The following is a 24,334-nucleotide window of genomic DNA, read 5'->3' as shown; positions in this document are numbered from 1 at the left end:
AGACCCCCTTACTGTCAACATTGCAGGGACACTTCGGTTCACCCCGATCCTCCTGTTGTGGGGGTTGAGGCAGGGTCTGAACCAGATCTCAGTAGTGACCCTGGGGCTGTGAAGGTGATCCTGGGAGATGTGTAGAGGGCTACAGCGGGTGGAGAGATGGGACCAGAGAAAGAGCATTGGCAGTGTCTGCCTGCGTTTTATGGCAGTGAATGTCAGCATATGGAAAGGGCAGATGGCTGCACTGCTGCCAAAAGGCTGTGGTGGTAAGGTCTGGGTTTCATGTGCTTGCTACCCTTTTGGCTGGGGCAGTGGGAACTTTCCTTCTTCCCCCACTGCAGTCACAAGCAGACAGGCTGTGGCCCCTGATTCTTCCAGGTGCCCGTGCTTGTGTTTTCCAGGGGGGCAAGCCGTGATGGAGAGAGCTCCACTTTTCCAAGATGCTAAAACAGCCCAGGAGCTGGCAGACCTTTTAAAGCTTCAGAGAAATAGCAGCAAATTGCATAACTGGCTAATGGTTGCTTAGCTTCCCACGCCTCCCAGTGTGTCTGACCCACGTGCTCTCCCAGCACTGAGATAACTTCCATGCTGCTCTGCTTATCCATCCCATCCAAGGCTGCATTGCAGCAATGCACCCCGACCACCCGAGGGGCTTACCTAGTGCAGCTGCCTGTTACCAGCAGTTAGTAGAAGCAATTGCAATTCTGATAGTTGGGGAGGGCCTTTTCTGTGTGTTTAGTTTTCCCCTAATTTAGCTCTGGAGGGTTGTTTTTGTTGCAGTAGTAAAAAGCAATAACAGATAATTGTAGGAAATCAGCCCTTGGTTGGCCCTTAGTGAGCAGTCTCTAATAACCGATTCACATGTGCAGTGTTTCAGCATGAGACCAGGGTGTTGCTGCCTGCTTTCTTTTCTTTAAGCTAGTGTGCTGCAATAAAAAGGAGCAAAACTTTAAAGAAAGCAGAAAATTTTTGTTTTGGAGTATAATTCAGAGTGTGACTGCTGATTCTTGCAGAGGCATGAGGCCCTTTGCTAGCTCTCTTCATAAATGCAGAGTTTATAGGACCAGGATCTGTATCTAGCTCCTGTCAAAGCAAAAGGAAAGGTTTCTGTTGCTTTAATGATTTTTGGATCTGGCCTAGAATTAGGAAAAACTCTCAAGAATAAAAGCTGATCACCACATTTGGGAAAAAAGTAGATGGGTTGTATTTACTTTGTGGGTTTTTTTACCTTCCATTAAAGATGAGCGAGTGCTTCCAGGAGCTTTATCCTTCATTGCTGTGAACAACCGCAGTGCCGTGGATGGCTGTGAAAGTGTGCTGACTTGCATCAGCAGATGCAGGGAATGTTATTAGACTGAGGAAATTGAACTTTCAGCCCCAAGTACGTGACCCAGTGCTCCCTCCAAGGATGAGACCCCATCGGGATGCAGAGCTGGCTCCCAGAGCAGAGGTCCCTGCCCTATGCTCAGTCCCTGCTGCTGCTGGGGCATGTGAAGCTGTTACAGCAGCACTCACAGGGCTCTGCCAAGGAATCCTTTACAGCTGGAAAGGCTTCAGTGTCTCAGTTTGCAGGAGATGCTTTGACAGTGACTGGGGAAAAAAAGAAGAAAAGCTAAGCTCTGTGAAAAAGCAGCAAATAAAAAGCAAAGGCAAATGTGTCCAGGCGGAGATCTAGTTTGGAGTCATTGTGCTGATGGAATTTGATTCTGTGGTGCCTCAGGTCATGTCTCCTTCCTGTTTTCAATCTCTAAATCAGCTTGCAAAGAAAAGTGGTTATGATGGACATTTGTTATGCTACTTCTGGACAAAAGCAATATCATTGTAGGTTGTCAGTGGGTTTCTCTCTTTTTTTTTTCTTTTTTAATCTGGTTTCCTAAGAAACAAGATTTGTGTGATTGTGCTCTCTGCCTCTGTTTGTACCTAACAACCTTTGCATGGAGGGCTGTTTTCTGCAAACTCTCAATGATGGGGAGAAATTCCTTCCAAGTTTTTGAAGAGATGGCTGAACAAAGTGCTGCTGCTGAGGGAAAGGTCACCAGCAGCAAGCCTTGAACTTTCTAGCCCCTAGAGAATCTACTTTGATTGCCACCCAGGCAGGAAGGGAAGGAATGGCTCCAATGTTGCTCATCTTCTTGCTTTACATAACAGCTACTGAACCACTGTCAGCTGCACTCCGGTGTGGTGAGGACCAGGGAAATGATCTCTGGTTTACTTTAATACCTCATGCTGCTCAGCAGGAGGGTTGCAAGGAGCTAGGTCACCCAGAGTAAGAGCAGGAGCCTCTGGGAGACAGCTGGAGGCAGGCAAGTATGGCTGCTCTGGGAAGGTATCCTGGCTGTGGTGCTGCCAGCCCGGGGCATCACAGCATGGGTAGGGCACAGCCTGCCAATATAATTCTGCTGCTGCTGTGACAAGTGGTGTCTGGAACAAAAGGTGACAAATGCAGGACAGGATTTTAGGGGTATGGCAGATAAGGCTATCTGGTTTAGGCTTTTCCCTCAGTGCGTGACACTCCTCTCTCCTGGCAGAGCTTCCCTCTTAGCCACTTTCTCTGTCTGAGGGATGTCGTTGTTCAAACAGGACAGGTGAGGAAGGGCTGGAAGTGCTCTCTGGTCTGCTTAGCGCTCCACAGGGTGCTGTCACACACTAGCAGAGGACTTGGGTAGATAGTAGCAACCTTTGAGAAACATCCCACTCCCCTGTGAGCTGCAGGTAGGGAACGTGCACAGGTCTTATGCTCTTGCAATGCAAGTGTCTCTGTTAGCAAATAAAATGACATCTTAAGTGCTGTGAGAGCATCACAAGGAACAGGTGATAAGTTCTCTTGGCTCAATCCATTTTATCACCTTTTCCTCCCCCACATAATGGCCATTTTGCTGTTGTCATTACCAGCAGCAGGATGCAGGCTCCAGGTCTTGCTGTTCTGAAAGCTGCTGTGTCCTCCTCTCCATAAACCTGGGATCTCCTGTCTTTCAGGGGTCCTCATGAAGCAGCTTCCCTGTGGCTTCCACCTGCAAGGTTGCTAGGAGGAGAGCAGTAAACTTAGATAATAAATGTACATCAAAGGAAAGCACACAGTTCCCGCTGCCTCTCAAAGGAAAATGTCACAACCCATGTCCACGTGTGAATAGTTGGAAGGAAGGTGGGTGCAAGGGCATGTGTGGAGGAAATCTCTAGACTGCCTCTTTTCCTGAGGAAGCTGAAGCAATACTTGCCAGTGCAGAGGGAAAATCCCTCAGCTTGGCTCTGAGCTGGTTCTTTATCAGAAAGGCATTATCTGGGTAATTAGCTCTGCCAGTGAGTACAAATGTCTTTGGCTCTTTCATGCATGTGAGCCCGGAAGGAGAGGTTTGCTGAAGCATCCCTGTGTTGCTGCCATTATGCGCAGCAACAATTCAGTGAGAAAGCCTTGCCCTGCCAGCTCACGCTGTAATTAAAGTGAAGCTTCACTGCCATGTGCTCTTGCCTGTGCTCTTGTGATAATTAAGTGACTCTGGCCCATTGCGTGATGAAGTTTTCTCTTTGTCCCCCTGTTTGCATTTGAAAGCTCAGTGGGACAGGTCTTCTCTTCTGATCCAGCCCTGCCTGTGTAGTAGCAGATACCAGTGCTTTGAAGTTGGTGTAAGCATGTCATGGTGCTTCTTCCATGGCAGTAGAGGTGGTTTACAGTCAGCTCACCTATGATACAGTAACCCTTACTTATCTCCCCATCACCCCTTGTAGCAACCTTCAAGGAGTTTGGGTGACAGCAGCAGCTCTTGTTCTCTCTGTTTCTGTCCCCAAGAGCAATTCTTGTCTTTGCTGTCACTGCTCTCTGTACCTTTCTGTTCCCTCCAGCCTCTTCCCAGAGCTAGCCTGATGCAGGCACAGCTGGTGACAATGGTTCAATTCCCCAAGCATTGATGCGACTTGGGAGCTTTCAGCAGCAAATTGCATCTTCTATTTCTTCTTTTTCTAAAGCTTCTTGCCAGAAGGCAGAGAGGACTCAAGGTGGAATTGGCGCAAGGGGAGCCTTTCCCTCTCAGGCTGTGACACTGGTTGAAAGAAGAATAGGTGTATGAATCTCTTTGATTTTTCCCACAAATTTTCTATATGGAGAGATAAAAGTGGGGAGTGTAGGAAATCCTCCAGGCTTGGTCCTGGCCATCCTTGGAAGTGGTTGTGCACATCTCGGATCCTCTTTCAGCAGACCATGAATCATTTGGCTGTCTGTATTGGACACAGTGCTGTGCTAAGTAAAAAATAAGCACTTCTGAGTCTGTCTCTCAACACCATCATTTCCAACAGTTGGCTTGCGAGCTGTCAGGCAGGATTGAGAACTACACAGTGTCTCTTCTCAATTACACGGGTGCAAATCCAGAGGATTTCGCTGGATCAGTACCAAAAATAACGATCTTTTCAGCGAGCCATGAACCTGGCTGCAGTGGGAGCACTGATGGGAGGTGGGGATCCTGGGGCGCGTGGCGGCATTGCTGCCAGGAAAAACAGCTTGGGAAGGCGCTCGCCAAAGTGGTTTCGGTGACTTGTTAAAAACAGGTAGCGTGCGGAGCCTGCCTCCATGGTATTAATGTAAAATTCCTTGGCATTTGACTGTGTCCTGCAGGAGTCCGTGGTTAATTATATTTTGCAGGGGTCACTCCAGTGTGAATTACAGATTTGGATGCTTAATTAATAGGAGTAACTACCCATTCTAGGGGAAGGAGCAAGTGACCGTCCCAGCTCCTGGGGGCATAGACTGTTTTCCTAAGCAAATTGTACCATGAGCTGGTTTCTCATGAAATATTTATCTGCTGGGCCACTCGGGTCTGTCTGAGTGGCCCTCGGAAAGGTTATTAATGCACAGAGCAGGTGGAGGTGCAAAGACTGTTTATTAAATTCAGATTGCCTTTTGCCACTATGCTAATACCAATTGGATGGCAGAAAAAATTACTCTGACCCTCTCCCATGCCTCAGCTGCCTGGGTTTGCAACAGTGCCAGCATATGATCAGGTACGAGAAGGGAGGGATGCTGTTGGCAAAAAACCTGCTTCCCTCCTTGTGCCTTCACCATGCTCCTGCACAGAGCTGGCTTCGCCATTTCTGATGATGTAGGGACAGGTGCCCATGAAGTGTCTTGTTCATGGTCTTGGACATGGTGCTGGATCATGCTGCAGGTCATCTGTATTGCTCTGGCAGCATGGAAGAGGTTTACAGGGCAAAAATAGTCTCTAAGAATATAAAAGGCTTCCTAGTGCAGAGCTGGTGGAAGGTCTGTGTCCTCACCCTATTCCAGGTCTGTGATGTAGGTTGAAAGGGTGTCAGTGGTATGGCTGTGACACTCCAGCTCTTTTCCTAGACCCTCTGGTAAAGTAAAGGTGGAGCAGCCTGGAAGTGGCTCTGACTTGCAGCATGGCCGTAGTGTCATCCAAAATAGCAAGTACATAAAGGTCAGCTAGAGGAACCCACCTCTTCTCTCAAGCTCCTGCCCCAAATGCAGAAGTTGGGCTCCTTTTTCTTTGTCCAATTTAAAATAAATCAATACCATTTATTTTTTTCATGGGAAAAAGATGAATGAAACAAATTGTTAGCACTGCCTTTAGGAAAGCCTGGGTCAGTGTGTGTGTGCATCTGTTGTGGCCACCACTAACCAGGAGATGACTTCTCTAGGTTGAGGAACAGACCTGAGCCAGTCCCTGATGCCCAGCATACTTCTGGGTAACAGCCATGAGCACTTTGGCTCTTGTTCAGTTTTAACACTGCTTTTTTTTTTCCTTCAGGCTATGAAAGTCCTCTCCAAAAAGAAGCTCTTGAAGCAGTATGGATTTCCACGTGGGTATCTCGCATTTAGAGGTCTGCCTGTTGTCCTCAGCCGGGCAAATGTCTCTGTAGAAAAGTTGTCTGCAAGGGATGTGGAGGTTGGCCTCAATTTAAAGCTGCCCAAGTAATTGGGGGCTGTTTAAAATGCAGTGGGTAGTGAAAGGGCAGGCACCACCACAGGAAAATTCAACACACTTGGTAATTAGGCTCCTGGCTCTGATTTTTTGAGTTTCTCTGAAGTGCTGACTTTTCCATGTTCACCATCCATGAAGCCTAATTAAGTGCTAGAAGTTAGGCAGGGTAGACCCCCTCCTCCCATGGGGTCTCCTACCCCCTCAGATAGCACCTGGCTCCACTGGCTGGGCCGTGGGACCTGGCGAACAGACCAGGCTGGGAAGCCAATAGGACCTGATCTGAATGGGGCTTGGAGATCTCTGTCTGGGTGGAGACAGTGATGCTTTGGCGTGTTAACAAGGTGATGAGACCTTCCAGACTATCTGGAGGTATCTGCAGAGGGGCCAGTGGCTGCTCACTCCTGCGTGCCAGGTACTGCTGAAAAATGAGTAGTTCTTCACCATGTTATCACGATTGCAGGTCGGCCTCCTCCCAGAGGGTCAAAAGCATCCTCCGGAGAGCAGCCAAAACCCATGGCACCACTGGACAGAGTCTATCAGGAAATAGCCATCTTAAAGAAACTGGACCACGTCAACATAGTTAAGCTGATAGAGGTGAGCTGCTTCTCCACCCTAAGCTATACTGAAACAAGTCTGGTTTGTATTGCAACAAAAGGATCTTTCTTCAACTGCTCCTACTTCAGCCAAAATTGGTTTAAAGTAGTTGTTCAGAAATTTAGGCTGGTGATTCCAAGCAAGATCATACCAATTATGTATGACAAACTGACATACTTATCCTGGGCTTTGGGCTGGTTGCCCAAGAGAAGGCAGCTAGCTGTGCTGGTAGAAATAGCAGCAAGCTTTGACTAGTGAAACTTGTGTGTAGACAAGCCTGGGAAGGTGCACAAGTGCAAGACTTTGGTGCCATTTTCAATATTGGCTGAGGTCAGATTAGGACAAGCAGTGCCTTTATTGGTAGGCTGTTTCTCCAAATACAGGCAGAAGCCCAGACTTTTCTGGAGACAAGAAGATCTGTGTCCTTCAAAGCCCCTCTCTCTGCAGGAATCTCTAAATATTAGTCTAAGTCATTCTCAATGCTCTGCCACTCAGCACAGTATTCAGGGAGCAGTAAAATGTTGATTAAAAATCGCTTTTCTTCTTCTGCTCTTTTTCTCTTTTCACCTTTCCCCTTATCTCTCTGTTATCAATTACAGGTCCTTGATGATCCTGCAGAGGACAACTTGTACATGGGTATGTGAATCACTATATGCTAACAGAACTGTCTGGGCTTAGAGCTAGTGGTGCAAGTAACATGTACCAGGGCTCGGGGTCAATACCAGGAGGAAACTTGTACCAACTTCAGCAGACTTATTTTTTCTGAAGTTATATGCCTGTAAAGGCAGCCGGGATGGAAGGGCCCCTTGCAGTAGGGTAAGGCAGCCTTGTGTCTTAGTACAGCTGTGCACATCTTCTTGCCATGGGGACACTAAAAAGATGTGACAGCAGCTCTGCCCTCCCCTATGTATACGTCAGTTCCAGTCCTACAGCCAGGAGAGAAGGGAAGGGTGCAGGATGGTTTTCATCCTCCTGGTATGATGTTGGTCTCTCCAGACTCCTCCTGTAGACTGTGGATACTGGTAGTGACTCTGGAAATCAGTCTTGTCTCAGGGTGTTCCCTCTAACCCCTGCAGAGAGACTGACCACCCTGCTGAGCCTCACGACCTCCTAAGATAGCAGCACTCCTGCCTTTGGCCTCTGAGCCCAGACCCTGCCGTGGGGTGCTCAGATGGAAAGCCATAGCTGATTGTGTGTTAATGCAGAGGGCAGGGGAGTTTCCACCCATTTTGTCTTCCTCTCCCGAAAACCTTGGAAGTGCCAGCCACAGCCTAACCCCAATTTGGGCAAAACCTGGAGGGGCAGGCCTGGGAGGCACTGAGGTGCCCTCTGAGGTGGGCCAGAGGAGGGGGATGTCTGACCCTATTACATCTCTGCTTCCCGGTAATGTTTCCTGGTAAGACAGGCTGAAAGGCTGCTTCTCATGAAATAATTATGGGAAGCTTTTGAAGCTGCCTGTAAAAGGGGGCTCTGCCTAGTAAATGAAGCTATTTGCCTTTGAAAGGCCGCTTTTCCCTTTTGGCTGAAGCCCCAGTGGCACTCCGGCAGCATCGCAAAGACGCAGCCAAGGCAGATGCACGCGTGGTGGGGAGGGCGGCTGAGGCCATTGTTTAAAAGACCTGAACTCCTGGGGATGGAGAGAAGGGGAGAGAGGAGGTAGCAAGCTTTTTTGTCAAATTAAAATAAATGCATGAGGAAGTCGAAAAAGCTGCAGAAAAGAAAAAAAAAAAAAAAACAAACCTAAACCAAAACCAAGCTATCCCTGTGGAGCAAGATAACACTCCCAGAAATGGCAGTAATAGCAGCAGGACAAGTGGGAAATCTCTTGGTCCCATTGGTGGTCCTGGGGAGATTGCACTGGTCCTTGGGCAGCGAGTAGTGTTTGTGTCTGTGTTGTCCATGCCCCATCACCTCTTTGCTCTGCCTGGGATCCCATGAGTGGTTCAGGCAGATAGATGCAGGCAAATCAAGCTCCTGCCTCTGGAGTTCCCTCGGCAGCAAGGGGAAGCTGTGGGTGCTCAGCGCTGCTCAGGATTGAGCCTTCTGCAAGTGGGTTTTCTCCCTCCTGCTGCTAACCCAGCCAATGATAACTGCACATTTCTCCTTCCAAAAATGCCCCCCACTACAAAGCAAAACTAGAGAAAGTGGAGTTTGCTCTTTGCTAATTTGCTCTTTGCTAAGTGCTGCTGTGAGCACTCTCTGCTGTGTGCTCATTGGGAAGAAAGCAGGGGATGGAGGGTGCTGATAGAAATTGAGCAACCTTCAATGGCACAAGATGGTTGAATAATGAAATGCTGCCACAAGCTGCAGCTTCTTCAGCCTGGAGAGTAAGAAGAGCCAGTGCAGGCTGGCTTGTTGTGTTTGTACCTTCAGTTGGTCTAACATCATAGCTGTAAGCAGGGCTGCCTGGTGCTTTGGGGAGGGTGATCTGCTCAGATTTCTTGGGAGGTGCAAGAAATCCCTTAGTAATTCATGAGGAAAGAGCTTTCCTACTAGGTAAAGGCAGATCCTTCTCCTGTTTGCAGAACAGGTCAGAGACAGGATCAGAAAAACACATTGCCACTACCCGCCTAAGACACAAAAACTCATGTGCTCTACAAACCCCAACTCGCACTAACAAATCCTCTCCAATTGCTCCTGCCAGGGAGCATTTACCTCTGACAGCCATGTAGCTGTGCTGCTGATTGACACAGCAGAAATGGAGCAACATGTTTTTAGAGCATCTCATTCAGTATCAGCAATTTAGCAGACATATCACACCAAACACCCTGCCTGAAGGTACTGAAAAAGATGGGGCTCAAATCAGCAAAGGCTGACACTGGGAGCAGCAGAAATGTGGCTGATAAATTAGCACCCGCTATCTTCCTGCGTGGAGCTGGCAGGAGGTGGGGATATTTTTCTTTACTGAAGAGATGAATATTTTCATTTTGTATCCTCTGGTGTCCTTGTCATGGGTGAGGGAAGAGAAGTGAATGGAGATAAATTGATTTTGCAGGTATGGGAATGGATGTGTTTTTGTAGATGCTAAAAAATGAATAAGCCCAGTCCCCTCTTCTGATTCATTCATGGTTTGATTTCCTTTTCTTGCAGTGTTTGACCTCCTGAGGAAAGGGTAAGTAGCCTTCCTGGGATCCCTTGTGTTGAAATTTTTGGTGTTCATCATTAGCTTCCTATGTGAAATGGAGGTTTGATATGTACAGTGGGGCAAACCGCTGTCTACAAGCAAGGACAGAGCAGGCAAAATCCAGCTGTAGTTGCCTTTGCACTGTTACAGCCTGGAATGATGTGGTGAATAGTAACAGGCTGGGAGGACATGTCCTGGTGTCAGGCTTTGATCTGAAAAACAAATTTTATGCCAATTCCCCATCAGGTGCCTGGAAGAAAGGGTTTTAATAGGAATACTCTGCTGGGTTAACAGCCACATCATGGCTTCCTCTGGCACAAGGGGTGTGTGGTTGCATCAACATTTACTTGCCACCCACTGCCTTATTTTGCCCCTAGCACTAACATATTGTGGGAGGCTGTTTTGTTGGCACATTTTTCCATAGCAGCAGAAGTGATAAGGTGACGGGAGTCTCCTCACTGCTTTTTGCTACACCTGCACTGATTCTGCAGCTCTGCAGAGTCACAGTGACATCAGAAGAGCTGTGCCCAGGATGGGGGAGATTCCCAAAGGGCTTATTTTTTCTCTCTGGCCCCATGAACAAGCCTCTTGCAGGCTGCCAGCTCCAGCAGGTTGCTGGTGAGAGGCTCCCCAGTCTCCCTGGTGACCAGGCTGATGACTATCCTGTAGGAGAGGGGGAGGAACAAAAAGCTCCTGTAATCAGCTGTGGCCAGGGAATGTGCAGCTCAGCCAAGTGCAGCCTGTCTGCCTCTAGCAGAAGGCAATTAGACTCCATTAGTGGCTCTGCCAGTCCTGCCGCTCACATCATTTCTCCCTGGTTTCAGCAGCAGAAAAATGTGCATGAAGAGGGAGGGAAGGCAGTGGCAGAAAAATGCAAATGGGAGATGAAGGTCATCAATCAAATGGGCAGCAAGGGAGAAGAGAGAAACGCTGCAGGAAGGATTTGCTGCTGGGTGCTGAGGGGAAGAGCTGCAGAGCCTGGTTTTGGCAATAGGCTATTCTCTGCCACGGTTTGGCTTGCAAGGACGGTGTCTCAGGAGCACTCACTTAAATTCTGCTCGAGTCAGTAAGCGTATGTCCAAATGCAAGGTCAAGCTGATGAGCACAAGCCGGATTAACGCCCAGTGCAGTGAAGTCCTTAGCTCCTGCCGTTCATCCGCTAGGGAACAGAAGATGCTGACTAGCTCTTACAGCCTCTTTGCCCTCAGCTTTCAGCAGGCACAGGCAGAAGAGGGGCTTTTAGAGGATACTGTGCATCTCTCAGCAGTGGCGGCATACAAAGGAAAGGAGAGGAGAAGCTGACCAGGTAACCTTGGCTGTTTAAGGCTGAATGGCTGAGTTCTGGTGGTGGCTGAACCCTGAACAGCTAAATAGGTTTTCAAAGCAGTTTAGCACAGTGCACTGGAAATATTCCCACTTAACCTTTGAGCCGGTGGTTTCTGTCTAAGTTCTGCCTTGGTTTAGACTAGCTGCACGCTGGTGTTGCTTCAGGACTCAGCCCCAGCAGGCATGACATCCAGTGCACAGCAATGGGCACTCTGTCCTCACTGCTGCCCGGTACCTCCTGGTGATGCTGGTGCTCACAGCCATGAGCAGCTTTAGCAAGAAACCAAAGGCCAGATCCAGTTTCATTCTTTCACTACACTTTTCCTATTAGGACTCTCAGTAAATAGTGTTTACCTTATTTTGTGTTTGCTGCACACAGCAGCAGTTAATCCTGATGTTGACGAGGGCTCTGTGGCTCTTGCTGGCTCAGGGATTGTGCAAAGCCACCCATCACTGCTAGCCGAGCTCACTAACCTAGGTGTCACCACATCCAGAAAGGATGGCTACACCTCCATCCTGTGTCACAGCACGCAGAACCTCTTGGCAGCCTGGCCATCAGTGCTGGTGACATGGTGATGGAGAACATGAAACTCCTCCAGCAAGGAGTGTTACTGCCATTCTGCAAAGTACTTAGTTACTTTCCCTCTTCCTAACAGGCCTGTCATGGAGGTACCAAGTGACCAGCCCTTCAGCGAGGAGCAGGCTCGGCTTTACTTCCGAGACATCGTCTTGGGCATTGAGTACTGTGAGTACCACCAGCACTGACAGCAGCTTTGCAGAGCATGTGCATCGGCCTCCTGCTCGGCTGGGGAGAAGCCTTTCGACTCTGGTGGGCTGTCAGTTGAGTGAGGTCCCCTCTAATTGCATGTGATGAGGTTTGCAGTTGGTGGTGGCCCCACTCAGCTCAGATTTTACCCAGGCAGTACCACAGATGCTGGGAGCAGGCATTCCTTAGAAAGGATGTTAGGAAAATAGTGGCTTCCTTTTTTCTTCCATTTATCTCTTTTTGGAGAGCCTCTTTTAAGGCAATCGCAAGGCCAGAAAACAGGTGTTTGCAGTGACATGGACTAAATTAGTTAGCTTCAGCTGGAACAAATTTCTGTCTGTAGCTTAGCAGGGCAAGTGCTGGTCATGGGGAGAGCTGGTGAGCGGCATGGGGAGGGTGTCTGTCCTTGTCCACTCCCTCTGCAGCATCAGTCTGAGTGACTCCTTGTCGCTTAGGGCTGCTGGGTGATGAGAGCCCAGCACTGCTGTGCCCTCTCAGGGAGGTGGCGACTCAAGTGTGTTCTGTCTGAAGACTCCAGCAGCAGGGTTCCTCTTTGTAGCCTATTTGGTTATCGTCACCTTTTTCTGGTAAGTCTTCTCCCAGTGTGGCTGAGGCCAGATTCTTTGCTGAGGGCCTGTCCTGAAGAGTACAAGAAGGCCATGATAGGTCTGTAAATGACAGTGGGGATTTTTCCAGCCCCATTGTAGTGGACATGTCCCTGCTGGCCTGAACCTGGCAGGCGTGGGACGACAGGGGTCCCTGAATTGAAGACACAAGGTAGAGCGGTCTGTGTGCTAGTATCTTGTGAGCATGGGCCCTGAGGAGCAGCGAGGGCTGGCTGGTGTTTCCCCTCATGGATTCTTAGCAGAGCTGGCACGTCCACGTAACCTCTTGCTCTCCGTAGCAGGGGCTGTGAGTCTGTCAGATGGTGAGTTTTTCTCACTGCTGATCTGCAGACCTTGTGCTGCAGGCTTCATGGCTGGGCTTCTCTTCTGACCTGTGCCAGCAGTGGGAGGATACCCATGAAATTGCTGGTTTCTTTCTTTTCTGTAAGACAGACTTCTGCAAGTAGCAAGCACAGTAGAGCTGGGCATTTATGGTACAGGACACATCCCTACCATGCAGTGGGGTGTGGGTCAGAAAGCCTGGTGCTTTGGTGTGGTGTGGCGCTGGTAGCTGGCACTGCTCCCATGCTGTGTCAACATTACACTGCACATTCCCACTCCTGAGCCTCCTACCAGCATTGTCACCAAGTCAGAAGGCACAGCTCGGATCCCCTGCTGCTTGCTCACCTTAGGTCCCTGCCTTTATCCTCAACTCTACTGCTTGCACTGGAGCAGTTCATGTACAGGGTGCTGACGGGGACCCACGTAGCATGGTCTCATATGCAAGAGATACGCATGAGTCAGCTGGTCTGCAGTTACTAGTTCTGTACCAGCTGGGCACATTGTCAAACTGCTGGTGAGCTGCGTTTGTGTCTGTTTGATTCTGCTGTCCTCTTTGCAGACAGCCTTCCATAGAGTTTAATGATCTCATCATTGACCGCTTTCTCTGCATACTGATGCACTAAAGGATTGACCATGGTTGGACAGCTGAATGTAAGGAAGAGTCAATACAGCTTTCGCAGAGGCAATTCACACCTCACAGATCTATTAGTTTTCCAGAGGAGACAACGAACATGTAGATAAGGTGATTCTGTTACTACGTTGTGTTTTGATTACCAAACAGCTTTTGATTAGATCCATTAACAGTAGCTCATAAAGAAGCTCATAAGTCTCTTTGGTTGGATGGCCTCTTGTGGATTAATAACTAGACAATCAGGAAGGTAGGAGTAAAGCTTTCGCAATGGAGAAAAGTCACTAGTGCAGTTAAACAGGAATCTATAGTGTGGCCTGCGTTGTTCAATATATTCCTAAATGACCAGAAAAAGGGTAGAGTACAATAAGAGAGGTTGGTGATGACATCTAGTTATTCAGGATAGTCATTGTTAGAACTGACTGCGAAGACTGGCAGGAAGATGCCATGATAGCAAGTGATGGCATGATAAAATGACAGATAAAAATTCTTGTTGCTGACTGCAGGGTAATGCATGAGGGGGAGAAACAACACTAAAAATATGTACATCGTGACTGCTCTAAATTAGATGTTCTCACTCAGACTTCATTCTGGATAGTTCTCTTGAAAATGCCAGCCCATTACTTAGTGACATTCAACAAAGCTAACAAGATTTGGGGAATTATTGGGAATGAAATAGAAAAGAAAACAGAAAATGTCATTATACAGTTATTTGGATCTGTAAGAGCTCTTAGGTGCAGGCAAGGAGTATCTTGATTATTTTGTACAACTCTGCTCACCCTGTCTTAGAAACAGCTCTCTAGAACTGAAAAAGACCTGAGAAGGGTGATCAGGATGGTCCTGGAACATCTTATGTACAGACATGGAACATCTTCTGTACAGAGATAAGACCAAAGCTCTTAGGATTTGAAAATTATCATGGGAAAGGGTGATATGACAGAGGCTTATAAAATCCTAAGTGTCAGAGAAGCGATGAACAGGGAATGAATCTTCTCTGTCTCTAACAACACAAGAACTAAGGGGTAGCAAACAAAATACTCAGGTAGCCAGTTTAAACCAGAAGGAATTACTCTTTCACGTAGCATGTAATTAAACTGTGAAATTCAGTGTTAGAGAGATAGCAGATGCCAGAACTAAATGGGCTCCAAGTGATTAGACAGATCTATAGAGGAAAGGCATATCAAGGATGATGAAATATGAGGATACAGGCAGAGTTTGCCATTGAGCTGCCTAAAGCGGGAAGTGTGGGTACTGCAGGTGTTACATCTCTCTGCCTGGTGCTTTTCCCCAAGCTATTGACCCTGGCAGGAGATGGCGTGCTGGGGTAGGTGGGCCTTTGGTTTGGCTCTCTTCTATCCTCGTCTCTTCTCCAGCAGCTTGTCCACGTTGTCCCTGAGGTTGTCACCGTGCTGACCTGACGGCAGAGGTAGCTGCGCTGTGCCAGGTTCTCCGAGACTGATCTAGGTTAGCTTGGCATCTCTCAGGTGTGACAAACTTTTATAAACCTGGCTTACTTTGGCAGTGCAAATGCATGGTTTTGATGGCAAATCTGAAGGCAGGGTAGAGGGAGGGACAAGGACACTTGAGCAAGTGATTGTCATCCCCACTCAATGAGCAGTGCAAAGCGTGAAAGGTCAGACCGTGTGCAAGACAGAGCTGCATCGCCCTCCCTGTTTAGTCCAAGGTGAGGTTTTTTTCCAGCTGTTTCAACCTTAGGAAATAAATACCTGCTTCTTTCACAAACCAGAGGGAATTGTTTCAAATGTGCTTTCAAAAAGCCAATGTGTAGATAGGTCAAACTCAAAAGTAACATTTCGTGCTACTGCAGTGCTTTGAGCCATGTCTGCCTTAATTTCACCAATCTCTGGTGGCCCCTGCAAGCTCAGCAGCTCCTCAGAGCCAGAGCAAACTTCTACAAGGCTTTTGTTGAAGACTCACCTGATTTCAAACACCTGCAGAGTCTCTGAGCTTGATGGACCTTGCCAAGAAAGTGGAAGGTGGTTTACAGTGCCCTGGTCCATCTCCACATTGAAATGCAACACCACCTCATTTTTTGTCTAAAACCAGTAGGTGGGAGAAAGTCAATGTTTGCAAGTCTGTGACAGTCCAGAAGCTTCCAGGTGCTGCCAAAATCAGTCAGGTCACCCCAGAAAGTTGGTGGAAATGTATACATGAATGGGAAGCTCAAGACTGTTTTTCAGTAGAGTTTGAAGGGTGAAGACTGCTGGTCTTTAATTTTCATTAGCATTCACATTATAGCGGAACCTGTATGCCTCAGCTGGGGGATCCAACCTCTGCTATGCTGGATGCTGCTGGCATAATAGTTCCTGCTCAGAAGAAACTTCAAGTTTAGAAGATAGTTTAAAAAAAAATAAATTTAAAAAGTAGTAGTAAGCTGTGGGTAGTCCTAGGCAGAGGGAGTGAAACTGGGCAATATATTATAGGATGCCCAAGCACTCCCAGCAACAGGAACAACAGGATGCTTTATTTTGGCCTATTGAGTAACCACTTATTTTATTAGCGAATAAAAGTTAAAAATAGTGTTCTCTCAGAACTCCTGTGTAATGCGTGGTAATGATTATGTAATTAAGAGAAAAAGCTCACCGTCTGTGCATGCTGAAGGAAAAGTGTTGCCAGGCAATCTAGAGATTGCAAGGTAATTTTAATGTAAGCATACATAATTGTTATATAATTTGGGAGACTCGATAACCATGCAGCTGCTTGAAGCTTGCAGTCATCACAACAGCAAATGCATCATTGCTGGTTGGGTTTTATTAAATTAGAAGTTGCAAACTGGGTTACTGTCAGAGCCTGCAAGGCGTTAATCCAGGCCAGTGTGCTACCCTTGGTGCTAATGATCTGTGGTGAGCAGGAAGGGGCCACAGGAGCTAAGCTGGTGAGAGTCGTGGGCTGACCTTTTAAATTAACAGTGGTGGCACACTGTCCATGGCCTCTGCGTGTCCGTGAGGACTGGTCTCCACTGGTTATTCATGATGCTTGCCTGGGGTGGAGGCCTTCTGCAAGAGGGCTGGCTCTGGGGAGAAGTGTTTGGAGGGAGGCAGTGGTCAGTGTGATGAGAGCAGAAATATCCCATGCTGGGTGGGAAGCCTGGCTTAGGCACCGTGGGAGGCAGGGACAGATGTCCTGGAGAGAGCCGAGAACTCCATTCAGGCAATGGCACAGTGCCACCTTGCTTTGTTGACTGCTTTTGGCTGGGTTTCTGGGTTTCATATGTTTCTGGGAAGTGTACTTTGATATATGCATGGTCCCAGCCTCATTCACTGAGCAATGAAGAAACAGAGGCAGGTTCAAGGACTGAGAGTTGGGGAGATCTGCCCATTGTAGAGTATCCCTTCCTCTGGCCCACAAACTGCTGGGAAAATATTTTGAGCTAAAGTGTGGTAATATTACTGGTTCACATGTTCTGTTTTTGTATGCCTGTCTTAGACCTGGGCTCTGTTGTGGGGACTATGTCAGGAGTTATTTGAGCACATGCAAACTTTAATTCCCATCCTGGTGAAATGGGGCCTATGAAGGAAAGTGCTTTTACTCCCACTTGCAAGACTTCCCCAGTACTTACGGCATTGCACGCGCACGCTCGTGAACTGGAGAGGTAGGCTGTCATCTGCGTATTGTAAGTACCACTGGAGTGGTAATTTCACAATGTACTTAAGTGCTTTGGATGGAAAAGTTCTGCTGGATTATTTGTGTCATTAACTAAAGCACGTGCTTAAGCATCTCTGTGAATTGAGGATACATGCAATTACCTCCCTTTCCACTTGTAACTTCCCTCTAGTAGTGCTTATCTGGGGTTATTTAAGCTTCAGTCTCCCTTCTGGTAAGGCAAACATTGGTTTCCCAATGACACTTGGCAGAAATGGATGTGCTGGATAGCGAATAGTCACTGAAGGAGTTAGCAGCTGCAGCAGGAGTCAATCCTGAAAGCCGGGAGGTGAATACGGTGCTGCCCGGCAAAGCCAGGCAGCTGCAGGTCAGCCCAGAGTGCCTTGCAGCTGGGACGCACCAGCAGTGCTGGCCAGGCTGGCGTCCAGCTGTGCTGGCCATGCAGGCATCCAGCTGTGCACCCTGCAGCATGCCTTCCAGCACCCTGAGATCAGTGGCCCAGGTATTTCCTCAGCCAGTGGTTTTGTCTTTGTATTTAATGGCCTCTAATATGGTTCCATTCATTTGTCAATCCCTTTTTAAACTTGTGTAAATCTTCAATGTCTGTTACCTCCTAATTTACATGCTGTGGGGAGCAGTTCCCATTCGGGGTTGAGTCTGATCCTGCAGGTTTCAGCTGATGCCAGAAGTGACTAGGAACAATCATGCCCTCTCTGTGCCACCCCTGCGTTATTGACCTTTGTCACATCCTCATGGGTGCCTTTTTCAAGACCGCAGAGTTCTTGTCTGTGTCAAGTGTCCTTCCACCCCTTTGACCATCAGTTAGAAAAAGCTAGCAGTCCTGGAGCCCCCCCAAGCCTTGTTAGTTGGGAGTACGACAGTATTGCAGAGTTGTCTTCTACAGTAAATTTGGCTGAAAATACTGCAGGAGTTGACATATTCCTCCCCCAACAAAGCCTACAGGTTTGCTGGGCAAAGACATATTCTGCTGTTTCACTTCAGATATCTTGGATATGGCGATACCTGAATACAGGTTTGACTTCTTAAAGACAGTTAAATTTCTTTCTGGATTGACTCAGTGGTGACTTATATTTAATAACTGCACAGTAAATGGGTTTGAGTGAAGGTGAATTTGGTGTCATGCCAGTTTGCTTTGGCAGATGAACAGTGGAAACCAGTACCAGGTGAAGCGTGTAGCAGGAGGATTTTCCTCCAGTGTCAGGCTGCTGTCTGCTGGCCAGAAATATTTTCCTTGATGTGAGCAGATGTTTGGTTCAACACAAGGAGTAGATGCCTTAAACTTTTCTCCAGTGGCAGGGGATGTATGTGGGAGCTGCAGGAGAGGTTGTGAGGGAGAAGCATACTCCATCAAAAGACATGAGGGATATGCCAGGCAGCTATCCCAGTTTGGCTTTAGAATTGGGACACAAATAGCTTCATTTAGTAAGAGCCTAAGTAAGGAATAAGAATAAGCAAACGGAAGGTCTGTCTAAGCAGGTAGCCTGGCTGTGACACTAGCCGGGAGCAGACAGCGCAGAACACGCGCGCAAGCTTGACCCAGGGGAAAACCCTGCTGACTTGCACAGTCAAGATGAAGCACAGCAATTGTCCCTTCTGCTGTTTAGCTGCAAGCTCAGTATTTTATCCAGCTCACAAGAAGCTGAAACTGTTGCTGTCAGTGTGGCTGAAAGGAAGACAAAACATTATTTCCTGCATCATCTGTAGAAAATGCACAATTTCCCTCCTGCAACTGTGCCTAGGGAAACTAAGGGTGGCAATTCTGGTCCCCTCTGCAGAGGCATCCTTGTCTTTTCTGAGCTCTTAGGTTGAAGGGGTCATGACATGCAGCTAAAGCAGTTGGAGTTACCTTTCCAGCAGCAGTTCTCTGCAGGGCAGCTGTATGAATGCCTGCGATGCTCTGGAGCCCTGCACGCTAAGCCTGGAGCAATAACAAAGTGCCTGACATGCAGATCAAAGCTGGCTTTTCTGGGATAAGGCTTAATCTACTTCATCATTGATATGTGAGTATAATCTCCATTGTCTTAAAAGGAAATTTAAGCAAATAAATCAACAACTGAGTCAACACAGGCTTGTCTCTTCTGAAGAATATCTACTGGAGCGTAAGCTTGGGGCAGGTGTGCTTGAAGCATCAGTGGTGTAGATGGGTTTGGTCCTGTTTGGCTCTTGGCAGAGGTGGGTTCCACAGACCTCATGTTGGCGTGGGCCAGCGGAGCTGGTACGTGAGTCTGTGATGGAGCTGCTGCCTGTTCTACTGTGATTCCCAGCAAGCTACTTGATCCATCTGTGCCTCCATTCCCATGTGGGAAATGGGGACCTGCTCGTTCTTTGCTCTGGCCTCTTGCCTGTGCAAGTTCAGAGCCCCTCAAAATGGAGCATGTTGATGTGAGGGCTCTCAACTGCAACTACAGCTGCAAGGTGCTGGGTGTTATAAATGACACCGCCAGGAGAAGACGGACTGGCTTGTGCTTTATCACATGCAGACAAGCTCTGTTCAGATGATTAAAAAAACAAACAAAAAACCTTTCACATAGCTGCAAGTGTTGCTGATACTGATCGATGAGGACTTTGTGTAAGAGTGAGAGTAATTAGCTGGTGGAGCAGATCAGAGAGATGTGCTAGAGCCTCTTAAGAAAGAGCAAGCACTTTGATTTTTGTTGTCATTGTTTAATGCAGTTACATAAGTGATTGTGCTTGGGGTTAGAAGCAGCCCATGGCACAGACTGTGCAGATTGTTTTGGCAGTACTTGCTGCACGTGTCCTGCTCCCCACTTTCCCAGTGGGCCCTTGAATGTTGGCACGTGTGTAGCCATGGCAAGAAGCTCTGTGTGTTCTCTGACTGTTGATATATGATGTGCTCCCATGGGTTGGAGGACAGGTGTAAAAGGGCAGCCTTTGGCAGGGCTACCTCTTCTTTCTCTTCCTCATTTCTTCCTACTGGCAGTATCCCATACCTGTCCCTTCTGCCAGGAGGGCGATGGTCAGCCAGATGCTGAAGATGGAGCACCAATGGAAGCTGAACCCTTCAAAAAGGGCTGGGGAGTGCTGGGTGTTGGGATCTCCCTTTGTAAAACCTGGGCTTAAGCAATATGTTCAAGTGGCAGAAGTTTGATGGATGCAGCAAAAGAGTGGCAAAATAGTGAACAGAGCTGAGAAAATCAGAGCTGGGATCCTCACCCCAGCTGCTACACGAAACCCTTGCAATGAGCTAAGCATGGGAGGGAAGGTGTTCCCCTGGCACAGCCCACTATGTCCGTGTCCTCTGGCTCTTCCTTGGTGGAGCACTGCAGACAAGTACAGAGGCTTGATACAAAGAGCAGCCTTCTGTTTTAAGCTCTGAATGGTGGTGCAGCAGTTTCTTTGGGAGGGTGTTAAATCATTTCTTTGCTACAGGGGTGATGCGAGAGTAATACTAAGCAGACTCTGCAGTAGCACCATATGGATTGCTTTTGCCCTTGAATAGGAATGGGATTCTGGTTTTAATCAAGTATAATTCAGCATGGGCCTCAGTAAATAGCAGGATGTGTCAGTGCATTGCAAAATTTTATATGTATAATTTTTAAATTAGCTTTTAGCAAGTTGGTATTAACCTGCTGGAGCTCTAAGGTTTCCAGAAGGGAATGCAGTGAAAGGCACCTTTTTTAAAGGACCAGGGAACAATCTTTTTCTAGCACTTTTATATCTGCTCCCTCTTGGTCTTCACTGGCTGTTAATCTAGGCAGACAGTTCCCAGGCATTTGCTTCTGAATGAAAAGGAAAGCCTAGTTAGTCTCCGAATAGCCTGCGGTACCTGGAAATGAGGAGCATTTGTGAAATGAGTTGCATGTTGTGAAAAAACTGGCTTGTCCCACTGAAGACAGCCAAGGGATTGAACAGAAAGAAATTACATGCTCAGTGGGGCTTTGCTAACAAGCAGTGAAGGAGCAGGGAGGCAGAGCAGCAGGAGACCTGCGGAGACCCCAGGCAGGGCTGTGCGCTGCACGCACAGAGAGGAGCCAGCTGGCCCAGCAGCAGAGATCCTCCCCAAAATCTGCCCCATTCTCCAGTCCCATCTACTGTACCACAGCCACTGAAGATTCACCCCTGCCTGAATGCTGCTTTGCAATATGAGTGCTGCAGGATCTGTAAGCCATGGCACCGTTTACAGCCGTGATGCTCTAGGACCTTGGTCTTGCCCCATACCTTTCCAAGTGGCTGGGGTACAGCCGAGCGGTGAGATCCTCTCAGGGGCACTGTGTGCTAACAGCAGTGATAATACTTGGAGTACTGGCTTTCTGCAAGAGTTTCATTTTGTGGTTATTGAAGTCGTTTGGCTCTGACTATATTGCAAGCTTGGTTCTGCAGGGACGCTGACCCCCGTTCAGAGGCACGTAAACCTGTGCTTTCTTTTAATACCATTCCCACATCACCTGCTGGCTTTTCACAGAGATGATGTTCGGCGTGTGCCAAAGCGGTGTCCTAAATGGTCATGTTTTGTCACCTGGAAGTACAAGCTAGCTGCTCGTTCCTTGGACAGTCAACACCAAGATTGTTTGCAGACTCAGAGGTGTCTAGACAGCAGAATACAACTGGGTAGGTCTGACAGGCACGCTATCTTGTTGTCTAGGACCAAGGTGAGAAACCATGTTTGTGGTACTGATGAAGCTACGGGAGAAGTGGGTGCAGACTGCCTGAAACTGTTGAAAGGATGCGAGTAATCCAGGTGTGCAGCTGGAGGGGCTTTCAGAGAGTTCATCCTGGGACAAGGTCTGCCATAAGGACCAGCTGCAAGGTCACGGGTAGCTTTTCATGAAGTTGTTGGGTGCTCTTTTCTGCCCCTGTTGGGAAGGTGTGAAGGCAGGAGAAGCAGGCAGCCCCAGCACAGCACACCCCACATCCTCATTGCTCTGAGAAACTCTGGATTTCTCTGCTTTGTACATTAAACACCTGAACTATTGTATCCATGCTGCTAATACCAACTGACTTAAAATACATCGTAACAGAAAACCAAAACAAAGTCCTGAAAAGCCAGATTTTCAAGGAGACCTTTTATTTTGGGTCGTTGTTTCATACGGGTTCAAATTTGAACACCCGAGTATGGGTTCCTCCCAGCTGCTATAGGCAGTAGGTGCAGCATACCTGCTAGAGGCTCTGTCTGAAATCAAGAGGGGCAGAGGAAGATGGTCCTTTCCTAACTGCTGCTCACACACTGAGTGCTCTGAATCCTCCTCTGAGGTTGTATTTCTCTACCACATAGCAGCAGCCTTCAGCAGGCTTTTCTTAGGTGCCTGTGCTCCATGCCCACAGTCAAGAGACAGTCTAGACTTTTAGGCATGATTTCCCTTGTTTCTGAGCACCCCAGGGCTCTAGCGTTTGACTGAATCCAACTTCGGATGTGCCTGGTCAGGCTTTCTAACACAAATTGTGATGAAAACATAATACATGTGCCCTCACCTGTCATACCTGCTGCATTCATGGGGTGGCTGCAATGCTTAGCAAACAGGTATTTCTAATGTGCTTTGGGATCTTTGCCTAGAGGATGCTCTAGAAATCCATGGGATTGTTATTCAGATGCAAATAGACCTGAAATACTGTTACCTTTCCACAGAAGTGAAGGATGGGTCTAATAAAACCGAATTTAACAGAGCGCTGCACAATCAGACTTTCTCCTAAGGGGTCTGTAATATCCTACATTGTTTCATTTTCATTGTGAAGAGGTATTGATCTATTCTTTGAATCGGGTCTGTCAGCACAGGAAGTACAGAGCATCTTGGAGCCGAGGGAAGTTGTTCCAGTGAGCTGCTGACCTCTGCTTTTAGAGCAAAATCCTTTCCAGGCAAAAGCAACAAGTGGAACCATTTTGTCAGTTTGTCAAAGCAGTCTCAGTAAAGTGCTCTGCTTTGGCCAGCTCAGCATCAGTTTTAACCGTGGGAGGTATGCAGACAGGTACATTTGCATGGGACTGAGGGTTTTTTTGGTTGTAGATGCCCACCTTGTGTGTGTGTGGTGCATAGTGCCTGGGAGAGGAGCACTAATGGGATGGTCCTTCCCAAGGCTGCGTGCATCCAGCAGCCACGTCCCCATGGCTGGACAGCGTGGGTCTGAGGGCAGTCTCGCCAGGGCTGATGCCTGCCAGCTTTGTGACCGTTTCTGTAATGTCACAAGCAAAAAAACCCTAATGCCTTGCTGTGGCCAGTCTCTTTGAGCAGGGCACAGAGTAGCTGGAAGTTCCCTCAAAGGCACGGACTCTGCTTAGGGGTCCCAGTTGCCCATGAAGGGAACTAAGGGGAGATCATGGGTTAGTTTAAAAGAAGAATAATCCCCAAACCCTCATGAAACAAGCTTAGGTGCAGCAATACAGATAGTTATTTTGGTTGTGTTTCTTTAAAGCACATTTGAGGTTTTTATTCAGATGTTGAAAGTGCTTTTCCTTTTCTTCTGTGCCTGATGCAGCCCTGCTCCTGTTTGCTAGCGGCTGTGTTGCAATGTGTCCTTAATCCCAAGGACAGGACAAGTGTTTTTTTTTATGGGACCTCTGGTCCTGGCTTCCAGTGACATTGAATAGCAATCCTAATGAAGGTGCCTTTCCTGCCTCCTGCTCTTACATCTGCAGAGGGAAGAAGCTTGCTCCCAGATGCCTCAGGCTGGTGAAATTAGAGGGTTAATTTGAGCTGGTGGTTGTGTTTGACTATGTCTGTCACCTGCTCCCCTTGGGTGGCTCTGTGGGTTGCATGCTCCTTGTGCCATTGTCCCTTCTGTACAGTCATTAGCAGTGTGGAGGGTGTCATTAGTGGTAAGCTTTTATTTCTGAGATGCTTAGCTCTCCCTCTGGAGTTCTGCAGGGATAACACCATCTTTTCCTCTGTGTGTCATGCTGGGAATGCAGATCACGCTGGTTTAACAAGTACCTTTCCTGCAAGACAGCTCTGTCCCCAGGCTCCTTTCTCAGTGTGTGGCAGTGATGCTTGTGTCACTGCAGGCATGTCCTGCCACTTGGCCAGTCAGCCTTTGGCCAGCCCTGCTGAATTAATTGTTCCCTGCCCTTCTCCCTGCAATGCGTTATCTGCGAGAGATCTGGACTTGCAGCAGAAGTTGGTGGGTTGGAAAGTTTTCTGAGCTTAGTTGTGTTGATGTCCTGCAGATGAGCAGTCCTGCTTCCTTTCTGTAGCTCTCAAAGAAGCCAGTTTTTTTCTATTGCCTACATATGGACTTGGGAATGATTTCGGGGGAATCTTTTACTCTTCTTTCTGCAGCCTTGTGTTGTACTGAACTGTACCAGTGGCAAGGCACAGCACAGGAGAGGATAAGACCGTGCATTTTGAAGCCTGAAGCCCACTTTGGATAGCTGTGCAGGGGAGGAGGCCCACAGCAGCTGGCAGACTAAGACTTTAAGAATTGTGT

The 24,334-nt window shown here is 47.9% G+C and overlaps 1 protein-coding gene across 5 annotated transcripts in view; it reads left to right on the top strand.

Moving 5' to 3' along the window:
- CAMKK1 (calcium/calmodulin dependent protein kinase kinase 1) overlaps positions 1 to 24,334 on the top strand; it is a 113,665-nt gene that overhangs the window by 60,416 nt on the left and 28,915 nt on the right. For 4 of the 5 annotated variants that reach the window (XM_069791450.1, XM_069791446.1, XM_069791447.1 and 1 more), the window contains exons 5-9: positions 5,754 to 5,805; positions 6,388 to 6,521; positions 7,121 to 7,157; positions 9,612 to 9,633; positions 11,628 to 11,716. In XM_069791450.1, coding sequence (XP_069647551.1) covers positions 5,754 to 5,805; positions 6,388 to 6,521; positions 7,121 to 7,157; positions 9,612 to 9,633; positions 11,628 to 11,716 — 334 coding nt within the window. Of the gene's footprint in view, positions 1 to 5,753; positions 5,806 to 6,387; positions 6,522 to 7,120; positions 7,158 to 9,611; positions 9,634 to 11,605; positions 11,717 to 24,334 lie in introns of all 5 variants that reach the window. The other variant, XM_069791449.1, reaches the window with a different exon arrangement.

Source organism: Haliaeetus albicilla, chromosome 9 (genome assembly GCF_947461875.1).
Source record: "Haliaeetus albicilla chromosome 9, bHalAlb1.1, whole genome shotgun sequence".
In the NCBI taxonomy this organism is placed as follows: domain Eukaryota; kingdom Metazoa; phylum Chordata; class Aves; order Accipitriformes; family Accipitridae; genus Haliaeetus; species Haliaeetus albicilla.
This window is presented reverse-complemented; position numbering and strand designations above follow the sequence as displayed.